We start from the raw sequence: 17,100 nt of genomic DNA, 5'->3' as shown, positions 1-17,100 counted from the left end.
CCTAACACATAACACATAAGTTGAACATACCCTACTGTATCCCTGTCAAGGCCTCGCCTGTCTAGGGCCTCGCCCTTGTCCTACTACTGGTGAGCCATGGAACCCCGTCCAAGCTCCTGTTGTTAGTGAGATACGGGCCGCCACCCACACTCACCTTCCTCTTATCTCGGGCCTCGCATATGCTCTGCTACTAATGAGATATGGAACCTCGTCCATACTCTGCTAGTGATGAGATACGGGACCTCGCCCACGCTCACCTCCCTACTAGGAGCATACAAGTATCACACAGACAACAAGTATAATCTAACATGCAAACATTCCTTGGGCACCTACCCGACATCAGACCTTGGTTCGAAATATCATACTAGCATACAGTGGCTAGTGCTACTCCCCCCCCCCCCCCCGGGTCTTCCTACTCGTAACTACATGGGCCGACATTGTGGCCTTAGACCCATTCACACAATGAGGAGACTCACCTTGCACTGTTGAACCCATACTAATAACCCTCTGGTTGTTATGTGACAATTCCCGAACCACTGCTCATTCAGCTCCCTGAGCTATCAATACCAAAACACCACTTAGTCCAACACAATAATCCTTCATAGGGTAGTATGACCATTCTACCCATCCTAGTCCAATCTTGATACATATCCAAGGTCCACTACCACGATACCCAAGGCCCAATACTAGGTAAGCTTCCCAAGCCCACTAGTAGCCCACTAATGGCCCAATTTGCTACATTGGGCCCAATCCCTTTAATAGGCCTTACCTTAAGCCCACAACATATTTGGCCCATAATAACTAACACCTGTTGACCTACTATGGCATAAAGGCCCAAAGTCCAAAGCACAGCCCAAACCAAGGCCCATTAACACAAGGCCCAAACTGCCAGAGTACGCAAGGCGTACGTCTACGTACGCTAATCGTACATGCAAGATGGTGAATACGTTGGGCGTACTGCACGTACGCTCAACGTAATTCCCCCTGTTAAGTCCTTTTTCCATTAAGTGCTTATTACTCCACTCCATAGGCTACAAACTCAGATCCAAGTCCTTTTCCATGTCTTATTTCATAAATTCACTGACTTGGTGACTTTACTTGGCCCAAACAACCTAAACTCCAAAAATAATCTTCTACTTCCATAAAGAGGGCTAGATCTCATGCATGATTATGAGTGGACCATCAAGTTCGAAACTTTACTGCTTATGAAACACTTTTAGCCTTGAGGGTGGCAACCCCAAGCTCAAAAACGAAATTTCATCATAAAGGTCCAATCTTGGGACTCAAAATGACTCAAAAACTTCACTACACTAGATCAATGCATCCTTAAGTAAAGTTATGAACTTTGTACCTCCAAAGAGTTCCAACTGATGAGGCTATTCCAGATGATCTAAAAGCTCCAGCTTCCAAAGTCCTTCTTTAACAACTTCTTCTTTACTCTTTCAAGCTTAAAACCACCAAGATGAGCTTCCCAAGGTCATGATTTCACAAAATGAAAGGTTAAGGCATTCTAGGGTTTCTCTGAGGGTAAGGGAACAGATAAGGAGGCTAGGGCTTGAACCAATACATTCTTTATATAGTGGCATGCCCTAAAATTGGTGTTTCTGGACATTGGATGTAAGCTGGGCGTACGCCAGAAGGCACCCACGATCTTTTACCCCTATACGCTGGGCGTACTTGCGCGCTACCACCTTGCATGCATGGTTCTTCTTGCCATTTATTTCCATTTGGGGACATTTCTGTCAATAACTTCAAAGTGTCATAAATTCTTCGTTCCAAGTCTGTTTCCGACGAACTTGATATCCACGAAAAGGTGGCGATCCTACGCTTCTAGCGACACACCCCAGCCCAAAACCTCTCGAATAAAAATCCAAAACCCATAAAAGACCGAAACGCCCCTGGCATTGGCCTCTGAAATCCATAAACATATATTTTCAGAACAGGGTGTTACAGGGGGGGGGGGACCTAGAAAATTAGGGTTTGCCATCAGGTGGCTACCACGTCGTAGCCACATGCTGTCATGTTGTGGCGGATGAAATAAAACATGCGTTACAATCAAAACTCACCACATCGTGGCGATCCTTCACCACGTCGTGACAACCCTAATTATGCAAAAAATTAAATATAAAGTACCTCAAAATTTTGGATGTTACAATATAATTGTTGATGTATTTGATAGATCAAAGAACCATAATGTTGTACATAGTGATGATTTAGTTCAATCTAGATCTCATGTACTGTTTCGAGAAAAAAGAACAGTGTCTACTATATTCCTAGTAAGCGAATTCATAATCCAATTTATTCCTGTAGAATTGGAACAATATCTACAAAATTTAGTTTGTTTCCAAAAAAGATAAGTATGATCATAGAACGTTTATAGGAAATGAATCCAACGCCAATGAAGACTAACAAGAACAAAGCTCATATTATTAGAAGAACATGTGCAATAGGGGCTTGAAACATTGATAATGGCGGATTCATTAGCATCCAAAGAAGAACCAATGAAATAGGTGCTTGAAATTAACATTGAGAATGTTTAATTCATTAGAATTTGATTCAAACATGATTATGATAATAAATTCAAGTGGAAGAAAGGATCAATTTCTAATTTAATACCGTGTTACAAACGAATTTGGGAGAATCTATATTTCATTTAATTTATCTACAGTGATGACGTTACAATCAAACAAACAAAATGTATAAACGACTAACCCTAAGCTATAATAAACTGACTAACTGTTTTAACAGAAGTAAGAAAGTAAATTACTAAAATTCCCTTATTGTGTCTTAATTAGAAAAACCGAAGCTAACAATATAATAGCATTCTATTCCCTATTTGAGAAAAATTGTAAATATATACAATCCATAGTCAATATATATTTTTTTAAATATACAACTATAGAGTGAGAGAACTTGAAACTTCCTTAATATGTACACAAACTCTACATTATAGATACTTACAACCTTCTACAAATTTCCACCATTATCGCATTGGGTCAAGCTACATGTACATGATCTGCACGAAAAATACAAATCCAACTATCAGTGACACACTGACACTGACAAAAATGTTAGTATCATTGACAATGACAGTAGATGTTATTACCATGTGAAATCAAATACCAAATGAACGAACCGTAAGCAACATTCAAAACACAGACCACAAAACCAATCATGAATCCATCAACTTGAGACACGAAAAATTCTATCAAAACACATCCATTGATAGCAATCACAATCCAAGCTACAAACCATACCACCCTCTACAAACACAAATTAACCAATAACCAAAAGATCACAACATTAAACTTTCTTAAAAAAAAAAAATTATACCTCCATGGATGGTTTAATCCTAAATGGTCCCATGATCCGCTCACATGACACCAATCGAACAAGTGGGATAACAGCAAAAGGAATCTGCATCCCTTGAAGCACATTAAGCCATTGATTAAGAACATCTAACGAATCTTCTGATCGATTGAAGTAAATGGCTACAATAATCGTTGGCACAATCGCACAACTCCTTGTGATCAAAGTTCTTAACCATTTTTTCATGTCAAGATCAAGAAACCCGCCCATGATGAACTGCCCGGCATAGGTGCCCGTTAACGTGCTACTCTGCCCGGCTGCTAAAAGCCCGATTCCCCAAATGTAAAAGATTGGGAAAAGGTCGTTTCCGTATTTTTCTTCAAGATAATACCCTGCGTTCAATAGGCCTATAGTGTTGGCCTCTTTTGTGTTGTAAAAAGCCTTGGCAAAAATGGTGGTGACAAACATGTTGATCATGAAGGTTACGAAAATGGCAAGTGATGATTCTATTGTATAGTAATACAAAGCTTCTTGAACTTGACCCTTTTTTTTGGGGTCAATTTTTCTTGATTGAACGACTGCAGAATATAAGAAGACATTGTGAGGTGTTATTATGCCACCGAGTAATCCTACAGCTTTCCGAATCGTTTTTGACCCAACTCTTGGAATTAAAAGACCTGCAGATTGTAATTGGTTTTCAGTCAAACAATCTATCGAACACTTTCGGCTGCAAACAAACCGAACTATACAAATATAACATGGAGTTCGCTCAATTAGAAAAGGTGGATTTTGATAAAAAGAAAAGATGATTTTTATTGCGATTTAGATTGTATGCAAACAATTTTATTTTGATTGTTGATATTATATTAGCTGAGTCGATTTGTTTGCAGCGCTCTTTGTGACGAAAGGAGGCGATGGAACCTATGAGTAGTTCTTTTCCGCTAGGACTGGTGTCAGCAAACATCCATGCAAATGAGAGTGCCATTATTGTAATAAAAGTAGCAAAAAGAGCTTCCAATTTCCTCACTCCGTAGCTCTCAAGGAACAAGAAAATGAAACTGATCATGATGGAGCAACAGAAACGCAGTTAAAAACTTAATAGAACTAGCAAAAGAATCTTTGAAACACTGAAGAGCAATAAATGATAGATTATCTAATAAAAGCAATATCACTTCCTCCTGCAATGATGCAATATTAGTAAATTGAGTATCTCACAGCTTAAAGAAACAGAAATCTTACCAATCTGAAGCTGTTATTAAGACACCAGCCCAAAGTGGAACAGCCCCATTGCTTAATAGCTTAATGGCAATGGCACTCCCAATCACCTCCTGAATGTCAGCTGTAATCAACGCTATCTCGGCCATAAACCATAGAACCAGAATCGCCCAATAAGGGTACTCATCCCTGCAAATCTCCGCCATGTGCCGCCCCGTCACCACCCCAAGCCTGGCGGACAACAGCTGGATCAAAAGCCCCATCACGGCGGACCATAAAAGCAACCACAACAAAGAGTACCCAGAGACAGCACCAGTTTGCAGATCCCCCTCTAGGTTTCCCGGATCAAGAAACGCTGTGCTCATTAAAAATCCGGGACCGGTGAATTTCCATAGCTTCTTCCAGGAGAACGGTGGTAGTGGTGGCAATGCCGCGTGATTTGTCACCGGGGATGTTTCAATGTGCAAGAGGTGGCTGCCGTGTCGATATGAAAGTTGATCTGGTTCGTCATCGGATGATAAGAGACGGTCGACTTCTCGATCAACGTTAATGTTATCTGCGTCGTAAGTGTAAATATCGTCGTCGTCATCTTGTTTCAAAGGTGGTGGATTGCCCATCGAAGAAAGTTTTTAGATTATCCTTTCTCGCCGAATCTAAGGAATTCGCATTGTCTTTTACAAATCCCCACTTTCATGGAACCAAATGTGGGCCCACCTCCAAAGCTTGATGATGGTAATTACCGTTGGAGTCAAAAAATTCCATAGAAGGCAAACTTATAGTACTATACTATGAGATTAGTATTAATTTTTTAAATATTAGTTGCTACATTTTTATTTTAAATATTTTTTATAACTACAATCACAACTGATAAAAAAAACTCAATCAAAAGAAGGGAAGCGTTTGATTGTTTTAATTAGAAGCGTAAAATAATTCTCATTTTAAACCCTCTAAATTTAATATTTCTTCGGAATCTTTTCTATAAACTAGATTAGATTTTGGTCAGCCATTCTTTCTTGACCTCAAAAAAAGTCAAAGGCTGGGGATGAAAATCAAGTTCCATTCACCCAGCTGTTTGAATACTTCTTTTTCATTCTTTCATTTCTGTTTCGTTTTTATGGTTTAGGGTTTCTTCCAAACCTACGTCCCTGGTCACCTTACAAAACATGCATGCATGCATATATATATATACACCATCCCAATTCAAATTTTCTCTCCATTCCCATGATCATCAGCAATCGAACATCATCCAACAATTTCAATGGCTACAAGGCTCCACTTTTTCACCCTTGTTGTTGTACTTCTCATCACGTTAATCTTCATCGGAGTAGCACCTCAAATCAATGCTGCGAGGGTGTCTAAATATATGATCAAAGATTTTGAAAAAGAAAATGGCAACGTTTCCCACGTTGTGCCTGATGGGTCAATAAAGAGGACAAGTCCGGAGCCACGATCGCTGGAAGAAAAGGATATCAAGAACCCTAGGCCTGGCTCACGTCCACAGAGACCGCTACAAAGGGGAATTAAAAACTCTGTTCAAAGTAGTCCAAAACCCGAAGGTGGTCCTGAGGACATGAGAGCTAACCCTAACCCAAGGGTAATGGGACATGGTACTTACAGGGTCTGGAGGTCCCAGCCAAGTGGAATGGGGGAGGAAGAAAATATGGAAGGCAGGGAAGTCATTATTCCGAAATCACAACGTCGTCATCCCTAGATGTAATTAATGAAGGAGGAGATCAGGGATTATTCATTCATAAACGATCGATAATTAGCAGTATGCAATCATCAGTTACCTTGTTTTGTAGTCACAATTGAATGAGTTAATTATAGCTTATAAATTGAACCAAATTCGAATCTTATAGTTTTTGTCCACATTACGATCCATATATGTAGTGCCATTGAGATATTATGTTGCTAAAAGATGATCAAATAAACTTAAACGATTGAGGTTACCCAGCATCAGGAGAACTTCTCTTCCAAAAGATAATCTGATCCATCTTGAATAACCAAAAGCTGCCAACATATATATATATATATATATATATATATATATATATATATATATATATATATATATATATATATATATATATATATATATATATATATATATATATATAGGGAGTGTTTGATAGCTTCTAGTTTCTAACGTTTGATAAAACACTCCGTTTTGTACAGAAAACATTGTTTGGCACTACAAGCTTCCAACGTTTAGTTTAAATAAAACGTTTCAAATCCAAATGCTACTTCATGTAACGTTTCACAAAACGCTACAAACTACAAACTACCCGCTACCCGTTACCAACTAATGTTGTTGAACACACCTTAGTATGACACAAGTTGATATATATATATATATATATATATATATATATATATATATATATATATATATATATATATATATATACAGAGAGAGAGAGAGAGAGAGAGCTTCCGTTGAAATTAAAAATAAAATAGAGATCTTTGGATTCAACATCAACCAAATATTTCATATTTATCGTTCTAACCCTCTGGCGTATCGACGCGACATGTTTGTTATAATCATAAATGATTATATAGCACCGCCCGTTCCTTTCTCCTCCGTTATCATCCCCGTCACCACCACCATCACTACCACCATCTCTGACATCAATCGACATCACCCCTATCACCTCCGTCACTTATATCACTGCCAACTCTCTCACCACCACCTCTTCTACCACCATCTGTTATAATCATATATGATTATTTGTGAATAGACATATATGTATAATCATTTATGATTAGGCATATACATATAAACATGTATAACCACATATAGTTGGCTTACAGCAGCCATGAAGAAAGACATTCGAAAAAGTGTCAAATATGCCACAACCGCAAAGGAGATCTGGGATGATCTTGAAGAAAGATTTGGAAAGGAGAGTGCACCCCGTGCTTACGAATTTAAGCATACACTATACTACCAATTCTCAGACAGGACACTGATTACGTTTCCACATATTTCACAAAGGTGAAGGCAATCTGGGATGAAATCGTATCTGCTTAATCAACACCAACTTGTACCCGTGGCAAGTGCACTTGTAACATCGGAAAAAGATTAACTGAATCTAAAAACAAAGAACAGGTTTTTGAGTTTATGATGGGACTTCAGGACACCTTTGGAACTATAAAAACGCAGATCCTTAGCACCAAACATATGCCATCACTTGGAGCAGTTTATCGCCTGGTCTCACAAGATGAATAGTAGCGAAACATATATGTAGCAAAAAAAACTCTGTAGTTACTACAACATATCAGATACGTGCTCAGAGCATCGTTAATAAGAACCAGTTTGAAAAAAAAAAAGAACACTAGTAAAGAGGGAATGAAGTGCAAGCATTGTGGGAAGAATGGACACACTATTGATCGATGTTTTGAGAAGATTGGATATCTGGATTGGTGAGATACACGTCGCAAAACTGTTACTAATCAGAAAAGGCCAAATCCTCCCAAACCAAAGGTAGCAAACATTGAGGTGGAATCTAGCCCCATACCAGGTCTTAGCCTGGAATAGTACAAGAAGCTAATGAAGCAGTTAAATGATGTGCAAAAACTTGAAATCAACATGGCAGGTAATTTGGATTTTCGGTTTCCTTGGGTAATCGATGCAGGTGCAACAGAACATGTTGCATGTTAAAAGTCGAATTTCACTAACTTAAAACACCCAAAGGATGGAATTCCAATTAGCATTTTTAATGGTGATAAAGTTTCTATTCCAGGAATCGGAGAAGTTCAATTACCAATGTAATGCCCCAAAATTCAACCCAATATTTTCAATTAAAAATTTAAGTGTTTATTCAAATCACTACTACAAAGTCTTAAATAGGACCATTTAATCTTAATACATTTATCAGAGTATCGTCAAAAGTTATCACGTACGCAAGTCTCCCATGTATGCGATGCAATTGAGCCGTGCCCCTCATTTATTATAAGAAAACCTGAAAACATTTAAACCACAAATTGTAAGCACAAAGCTTAGTGACTTCCTCAAAATACCACACACGACACAGCACAAGTAAACAAATATGGGTTATCAACAACCTTGGAGACTACCCGAAGTCTCAGTGGGCAATGACATGCCTCGTGGGTTATTAATAACCCTGGAGACTACCTGAAGTCTCAGTGGACAAACAACACGCCCTGTGGGTTATCCATAACTATAGAGACTACTAAAGGTCTCAACATATACAATATCAAATATAATAATAACAACAATAAGACCTAGCTGGTCAGCACATATATACACAGACAATTGTGAAAGAGTTACAAAGACAGAAAGCATCCTACATACACATGTTAGTGGGCTAGCATTGGTACCTTCAACCCACAACCACAATGAGAAAACTCACTTGAATAGAAGAACTCTAAAACACTACGATACAATCCGTTTTCTACACTGCTTGCACCTGCGAATCCACTAACACCAGATCCAGATAAAATCTTAATTAATAGCCCAAAATCCTCAAGTTTGACCAATGGTCAAACTTGGTCAAAATTCAATGGTCAACAAAAATCAAACTTCAGGATGAGTATGCCCAACATACTCGCCATCCAGAATCGGGACCCCATATGAGTACGCGCAACGTACTCGGTCATATATCATTTTCCCATTAAGTTCTTATTCTCTTAAGTCCTTTCATCCAACACTCAGATCTAGTCCCACAACATCATTCTAAGTCATAAAGTTTCCACCTTTATTACTTTCCATGTCTAGAAAAGGTCCAAAAGCCAAAACCTTAACTTATTAATCCATTCAGATATCATGACACTTTCATGGAAGGAATAAAAGGACCAATATCACATTTTTATAGATCCTAATAGTTCCATAATGGATAAAGTTTTCAACTTTATCCCTTAGAATGATACAAACAACCAAGATCTTAGTTTTTAACTCTCAAAGGGACCAAAAGAGCATCTTTTACAACTTAATCCATTAAGTCTAAGCCTCCAACCTCTAGATTAGAATCAAATTGATGTTTTGATGGATAAAGTTTCCAACTTTATCCATAACAAGGTCACAATCTTTCAAGATCTAAACTTTATGCACTAAAGTGACCAAAAGCTCATAACACCCAATACTAGCCACATCTATCAAATGCATCATCAAGATTTAAACTTTATACATCAAGAAGAAAGATCAGGGTGAGCAAAGTTTGGATCTACAAGCTCCAATGCAACCAACACTTCTCCAAATAGCTCCTTCTTCTCCATGATGCACTAAGAACAATTAAAAGCACTCAAGATCACCTACTTTTGTTCAAAAGGCTTAAACAAGGGTTAAGGTTTTCATGGGAGGGTGTTGAAGAGGTGGAGGTTGAGAATGAAATGGGTTTGGGGAAGTTAAGGAGCTTAAATAGGGCTCAAACCTTGAAAATAGGGTTTAGGCACTGATTACGTACGCCCAACATACTCCTGGTACACCCAACATACTCAGGGATGCCCTAGTACGCCCAATGTACTTCCTCGTACGCCCAACGTACGTGGCTTAACCCAAAATCGTCTAAACTTCTAATGGGCTTAACTTCTTCGTTTCAAATCCGATTTTGTTGATCTTTATATCCATGGAAAGGTATTAAGGACTATAACCATATGTATTACTTTTGATTTAAAACACATCGAAATAAAATCCATAATTCATAAAAGAGATCCTAAACATTACTTTTCCCATTTTACCCTTTAACTCCAAAGCACAAACCGAACTCTTGGGTCACATAATCTACATTACCCACATCTGAATTGGTCTAAACCTATCTTTCCCAAAGCCGAAGCCTTATGATACTTGATCTTCGGGTCACTGCCCCGAATTATCAAATGACTCGAAACAAGGTGTTACAACCCAACAACATGAAAATAAATGATGTTTTGTACATTCCGAACTTTAGATGCGACTTATTATCAGTCAGCAAAATTACCAAAGATTTTAATTGCTTCATGAACATTTTATTTGATTTCTGTTTCGTTCAGGACTTACGCTCGAGGAAGCTTATTAGCATGGGGAGATGTGAGATTTTATTTACAACATCGAAGGAACAAATAAAAGGGTGGCAGCTATGGCAATCAAGATTGATTCTGAGATATGGCATAGAAGGTTAGGGCATGCTTCGAACACTAAGCTCATTACTTTCTCACTATCATTGATGATTTTAGTAGATCACCATGGGTATATTTGATCAAAAATAAATCTGGTCCAAGTACTAATTTAATAGAATTTCATAATATGGTTAATACTCAATTTGAAATAAGGATTAAGAGCATTAGAAGTAACAATGGTGGTGAGTTTGTCTCAAACCAAATATTGAAGTTCTATGAAGCAAATGGCATTTTGCTTGAAACTTCATGTGTTCATACCCCACAACAAAATGGGGTAGTTGAGAGAAAACATAGGCATTTATTTGAAATAGCTAGGGCTGTCAAGTTTCAAGCAAATCTTCCAATAAAATTTTAGGGTGAATGCATAATGATAACCACCTATATTGTGAATAGGTTGTCGTCAAGAACCATTGAAAACAAAACCGCTTAAGAAATACACACAAATTGTATTATGGATACATGGGTGTTTCTTCCTATTTGCTTTATATCAATGACAACAAATCGGGAAAGGACAAGTTCGAAAAGAGGGGGAGACCTTGTGTATTTATTGGTTATCCTAAAGGACAAAAAGGATTTTGACTTTTTGATTTAAACGAGAAAGAATGGTTGTGTCAAGAGATGTAAGGTTTGTTGAGTGTCATTGTCCTTTCCATAATAGTGAATCTGGTCATATCAAGAAACAACCTTCTCAATAACCAAACTTCATGTTTGAGCCCATTTTTGATGATGAGTTACCACAGCCCAATATCGAAGGTTATGTCGTGTCCATGACAAATCAATCTGGGCCACAAAATTCTGATATGGAGCAGCCTACTCACAACAAAAACAATGATACTAGACATACCACATATGACAATTCTGATGTTGAATAAACATGAAGATTTGAAAGAACTTGAACTCAAACTTTAAGGTATAACTATTATGAAGTTAACTTGTCATCTTCCATTGACCATACTCTCCCCAGGGCCACTGCAGCGACCTTGACGGTACACCCTTTGTATAATTTTGTGGCTTATAAAAACATTTGTAATGATCATAAAGTTTTTTTGGATGCTATAACCACGAAAGAAGAACCGAGATCTTTTTCTAAGGATGAAAAATTTCCCTAATGGAGATATGTAATGCAGAAGGAAATATCTACTCTTGAAAATAATAATACTTGGATGTTGACCAAACCACCCCTAGGAAAGAAAGCAGTTACCTCGAAGTGGGTGTACAAAATAAAATACAAACCTTCAAGAGAAGTTGATCATTATAAAGCCAAATTGGTTGCCAAAGATTTTACGCAAGTTGAAGGCATCTATTTCCATGAGATCTTTGCACCGGTTGCCAAATTGGTGACGGTCAGAACCATTCTTGTTGTTGCAATACAGAAGAATTGGTTTATCCATCAGTTAGATGTGAACAATGTGTTCTTGCACGAAGATCTTATAGAAGAGGTGTACATAAAGGTTCAATAAGGATTTTAAAAAAAAGGAGACTTACGTGTATGTCGTCTAAATAAGTCGTTGTATGGCTTAAGATTAGCATGATACAACTGGTACAAAAAATTTACTAATGCACTTTTAGGCATTGGTTTTCGATATTCTCGAGCAGGTCATTCTATTTTCATATTCAAATCCATGACTATTTATGTTGCAACTCTTATTTATGTCGATGACGTTATACTTCTTGGAATGATATTGAACAAATTGCCAAGGTCAAGTCCTATCTTAATAATAAATTTAGTATCAAGGATCTCGAGCCTTTAAAATATTTACCTTGTATTGAAGTGACTCATATATCTGATGGCATGGTTCTTAGTCATAGAAAATACACTTTAGACATTTTAGCTGATAACGGGTTTCAAGGATGTTGAGCATGCTCCTTTCCAATGGAGGAAAATGCTAAACTAGATGATGCTACTGATTCCCCAGTTTTCGATGCGGGGCAATACCGATACCTAATTGGTCGTCTTTTATATCTCCAGGTGACTCGACCAAACATAACATTTTCTGTAAATACACTTAATCACTTTGTTTCCTCTCCTAGACAACCATATTTAGATGTTGTATAATGTGTTCTGCTTGATCTCAAATCTACTCCATGTCAAGGCATTTTTCTTTTGTCTAAAGGAGATTTATCCTTGACTGCTTTTTAAGATTCTGACTGGCTTGGCTATCGACTTACTCGGTGATCCAAGACAGGTTATTTCATAACTTTGGGAGGGGCTCCTATCTCTTGGAAGACAAAGAAGTAATATGTGGTTTCTCATTCCTCTATAAAAGCTTAATAGCGGGTTGTGGCCACCATAGTTTGTGAAATTTTATGGTTACGTTGGTTTCTATGAGACCTTGAAGCTCCTCAAATCAGTCCAACGTCTCTTTATTGTGATAATCAAGCTACTCGACACATAGCTAACAATATTGTTTTTCATGAAAGAACCAAACATGTAGAAATGGATAGTTATTTCTTCTGCGAGAAAGTAGAGTCTGGTGACATCAAGCGACTTCCTATAACCATTGCTAATGAAGTTGCATATCTTTTACGAAACTGCTTGGCACATATGGTTTTCGGTTTTTACTTGGCAATATGGGCGTTCGTAACCTTCACACTCTAACTTGAGGGGTAGTAAAGGAAATAATATTTTCCATTATATTTAGTAGATAATTATTTCCATGTATTTATCTTTTATTACTCTTAGCTTAACAAACTCCAACTGTAATTGGGATCTATTTATATCCCTCTTCCTTCGTTGAATGAAAGTAACATGACAAAAGTTGTTTTCTTATTGTTCTTTGTTTTCTTGACATACAGAGTTTATGTAGAGTTATATTATGGCAGACAAAACATTGTCAATTGTTACAAGTTAATTCGTCATCAAATCCTAACAAATAGCTTAAAATTAAGATACCCTCCCTATCTAAGGATGCCCAAACCAAAGAATAATTAAATGTTATACTAAACAAAGAAAAAATATGAATAAAAACATAATGTAGAAATTCTATTTGAATTTTCTTGGTAGGAAAACGATAATTCATTTCCAAAAAGAAGAAAATAAATCTATGTGGAAATTACGATGTACATTCTCATTGCAATGTGTTCCACTTCCTGGAATGAGCTCATGTTACATTTGATGTTATTATAGAGTTGAATAATCTATTGTTTAGTGACTTTCATCATCAACACTACAATATTAACCCCCTGTGCACACAATACTTTCTGATCCTATACCAACGACAGGTTGTCAATATAGGGTATACTGACGACTTGTCGTTGATACCGAGTCGTCGACATAGGCATTCAAGATAGGTCAATAACGTCGTTGGCATAGGTGTTTTCAGGGTAGGTACCCCCTATTCCAAAGACCTTTTGTCACGACAAGTTTCGTCGAGAATATTTTCGAAAAAAAGTTTTATTAATTACTTGTAGCGATGACATGATGACGGTATAGATGATTGGTTTTAGGCATAACAAAACAAACTTAAAACTCTTAGGTGTGCATGAATTTTAATACAATATCTATGTTTTCTCTATTGAACCTATAACTAAGAACATCAAAATAAGAACCCTAGAAACCCTATGTAATTTTCAGAAAACACTAGAAAGGGTTTAGGTTACATAACTTATTGTTATTATAGTAAATAACAATTATCCTTGACTTGTAGAACCTTTGGAAGCAAGCACCACAAATGTCATGCCTCTAATGGTTCACACCCAAGCTAGGAAGAAGAAGATTATGGAGAGAGAAGAAGGGAAAGAAAAAAATTTCCAAGCATTGGGAAGGTAGTGATGGCCGAAAAACAAAGCCTAGGGGTCATTATATAGTGCGACTAGGAAAGCCTAGATAACCCTGATTTGAATTAAATAATTCTAATTCAAATTTGGTAATTATCCAGCTTCCTAATTATCCTCTAAGGATAACTCCAATAACCCTAAAAGCCTCTAGAAACTGTCCACCCTCCTGGTGGAAGGTTCTGGAGCCTTTTGTTCAAATATTGAATAATTACACTTTAGACCCTTCATTTTTAATTAATTTCATTAATCCTAAAAGTAATTCCAATTAATTTTTGATTAATTATTAATTAAATATTACTATTTATAATTAATATATTATTCATATAATATATTAATAAATTATTTATTTCAATTTATTAATCAAATAATAAATCAACCACTCTCTCTCCAAAAATCATCATGTCCAATTGTTAGGTTTGAGGGCAACCCAAAAGGACTGTCCTACTATCAATTCAAGTTTATACCAGTTATAGTTATGGTACTAGACACCTTATCCCTAGTCTCCCACTTAGATCAGTTTGTAACTATAACTGCTAGTACAACTTTTGAATCGATCAACAAATTGTAGCTCTCAAAAGTCGCAGTCGAACTCTAACCCAGTTGTGTCCTAAGATAAGTGATCATAATATCCTCCGTTCTGCAAGATATCATTCAAACATGAGACATGGAATATAATCAATCTCAATGTCTAATACTCTGTTTCCCGATTTCTTATTTGTATTGACATAGAACTTCTAATTGAATACATCAATTTGGTCCTGGTTAGGCCCAACACTATATGTCAACATCAAATCACCGAGGGGACCAAAGATATCGCTTTTCCCTTAGGGGAAAAGGAGTGAATAAACTTTGACTTATATGCTTGTACCATTTACTCATATGATATTATTGTCACAGAATTACTCGTGATAAATTCCATGAAGTAATTCTCGGAGCGTGGGTTAATCCAATACTTAAATCTCCATTTCTAAGTACTCATGAACATTGTAGCAATATTATTGCTATTTCTAAAACTCTTTAGACAATCTACAATTAAAATCGTGACAATATTAATTTGCTACTCACTTCCAAAAGTATGATCGACTGTGGAATTTGAATAATCGAATTATTCGGGAAGTAAAACATGCAAAATGAAACAAAAGAATAAACAATTGACAAAAGGTACCAAACAAAATCATTAATAATTCTCTATTATTTAATCACCAAAATTTAATTACATTTACTTTTTTACAAGTTTCAAACTCGCTATCTAACTACTAAAACTAATATCATCTTTCAGACCAATGCTCCAGGCATGTTGAATGTGTTTAACCCTACTTAAACCCTTTGTGAGTGGATCTGTAGGATTCTCTTCAGATGATACCATGTTCACAACGAGGTGACCTTCTTCTACTACATGTATGATGAAATGGTATTTTCTATCGATATGTCTTGATCTACCATGATCTCTTGGTTCCATTGTCAAGGAAACCGCTCCTTCATTATCACAAAAAATTACCATTGGCTCCTGGATGGTTAGCAAAAATCCAAGACCTCTGATGAAGCTCTTCAACTAAATTGATTCCTTTGATGCTTCGCTTGCTGTTATGTACTCTGATTCGTAGTTAGAGTCAGCCACTGTGTCTTGCTTGGAACTTTTCCAAGTAGCTGATGCTCCATTTAAGGTAAATACTCAACCAGATTGAGAACGGAAGTTATCTCTATTTGTTTGAAAGTTGGTGTCACTATACCCAATTACTCTTAACGTATCATTGCCACCAAGTACTAGGGCCCAATCCTTAGTCCTTCACAAATACTTGAGAATATTCTTAACTACTATCCAATGAGCTTTAGCTGGATTTCCCTGATAACGACTAACCATGCTCAAAGCAAAGGACACACCATGGTGATTACATGTCATAACATACTAGATAGATCCTGTGGAGGAAGCTTATGGAATCCTACTCATTTCTGCTATCTATGCATCGGTACTCAGACTCTGAGTCTTACTCAGTTTCGTATTACTCTGGATGGACAGTTCTTATTTCTTGGAATTTTCCAAACTAAAACTTTTTAGCACCTTTTCAATATATGTACTTTGATTAAGTCCAATTAGTCTTTTACTCCCATTTCTTAGAACTCTTATCCCTAGAATATATGCAACGTCTCCTAGAACCTTCACAACTAAACACTTTCCAAGCCATGACTTAACCTCTTGCAAAGTTGGAATTCCATTTCCTATAAGAAGTATGTTATCAACATACAATACTAGGAAGGTTACTATACTCCCACTAAATTTGACATTTACACAGGACTCATCTTCACTTCTAGAGAAACCAAACTCTTTGATCTTCTCATCGAAACAAATATTCCATCAGCGAGAAGCTTGTTTCAACCCATAGATGGATTTCTCAAGATTGCATACTCTATTGGGAAACTTTGCATCAACAAAACCCTTTAGCTGACTCATGTAAACATCCTCAGCCAACTTCCCATTAAGGAAAAGCGGTTTTGACATCTATCTGCCAAAATTCATAGTAATGAAAGGCAGTTATGGCTAGCATGATCCTGATAGATTTAATCTTAGCCACTAGTGAGAAGATCTCATCATAGTCATCCCTTAGGGTTTGACTAAAGCCCTTTGCAACCAATCATGATTTGAATACGTGAACATTACCATCCATATTGATCTTCTTCTTGAAGATCCAT

The 17,100-nt window shown here is 36.9% G+C and overlaps 1 protein-coding gene across 1 annotated transcript; it reads right to left on the bottom strand.

Moving 5' to 3' along the window:
* Nucleotides 1-2,822: 2,822 nt before the first annotated feature.
* LOC145048484 (metal transporter Nramp3.2-like) lies at nt 2,823-5,353 on the bottom strand. Its single transcript, XM_078996991.1, has 5 exons — nt 4,549-5,353; nt 4,231-4,367; nt 3,334-3,986; nt 3,107-3,263; nt 2,823-3,016 (listed from the first exon to the last, which is right to left on the bottom strand). The coding sequence occupies exons 1-5, from the start codon at nt 5,139-5,141 to the stop codon at nt 2,997-2,999; spliced, it is 1,560 nt and encodes a 519-aa protein (XP_078853117.1). The 5' UTR covers nt 5,142-5,353; the 3' UTR covers nt 2,823-2,996.
* Nucleotides 5,354-17,100: the final 11,747 nt, after the last annotated feature.

This window comes from Lactuca saligna, chromosome 1 (assembly GCF_052625555.1).
Source record: "Lactuca saligna cultivar CGN05327 chromosome 1, ASM5262555v1, whole genome shotgun sequence".
Taxonomy (NCBI): Eukaryota; Viridiplantae; Streptophyta; class Magnoliopsida; order Asterales; family Asteraceae; genus Lactuca; species Lactuca saligna.
Note: the sequence above shows the minus strand (reverse complement) of the source record. Positions and strands in the feature narration are given on the sequence as shown.

What these genes read in the sequence shown, in the direction of transcription:
- LOC145048484 (XM_078996991.1), bottom strand. Translation starts at nt 5,141, where the DNA reads ATGGGCAATCCACCACCTTTGAAACAAGATGACGACGACGATATTTAC. An exon ending in CGGAAAAGAACTACTCATAG is followed by an intron (nt 3,987 to 4,230) that starts GTTCCATCGCCT and finishes TACAATCTGCAG; the next exon opens with GTCTTTTAATTCCAAGAGTT. An exon ending in GGATTAAACCATCCATGGAG is followed by an intron (nt 3,264 to 3,333) that starts GTATAATTTTTT and finishes TTGTGTTTGTAG; the next exon opens with AGGGTGGTATGGTTTGTAGC.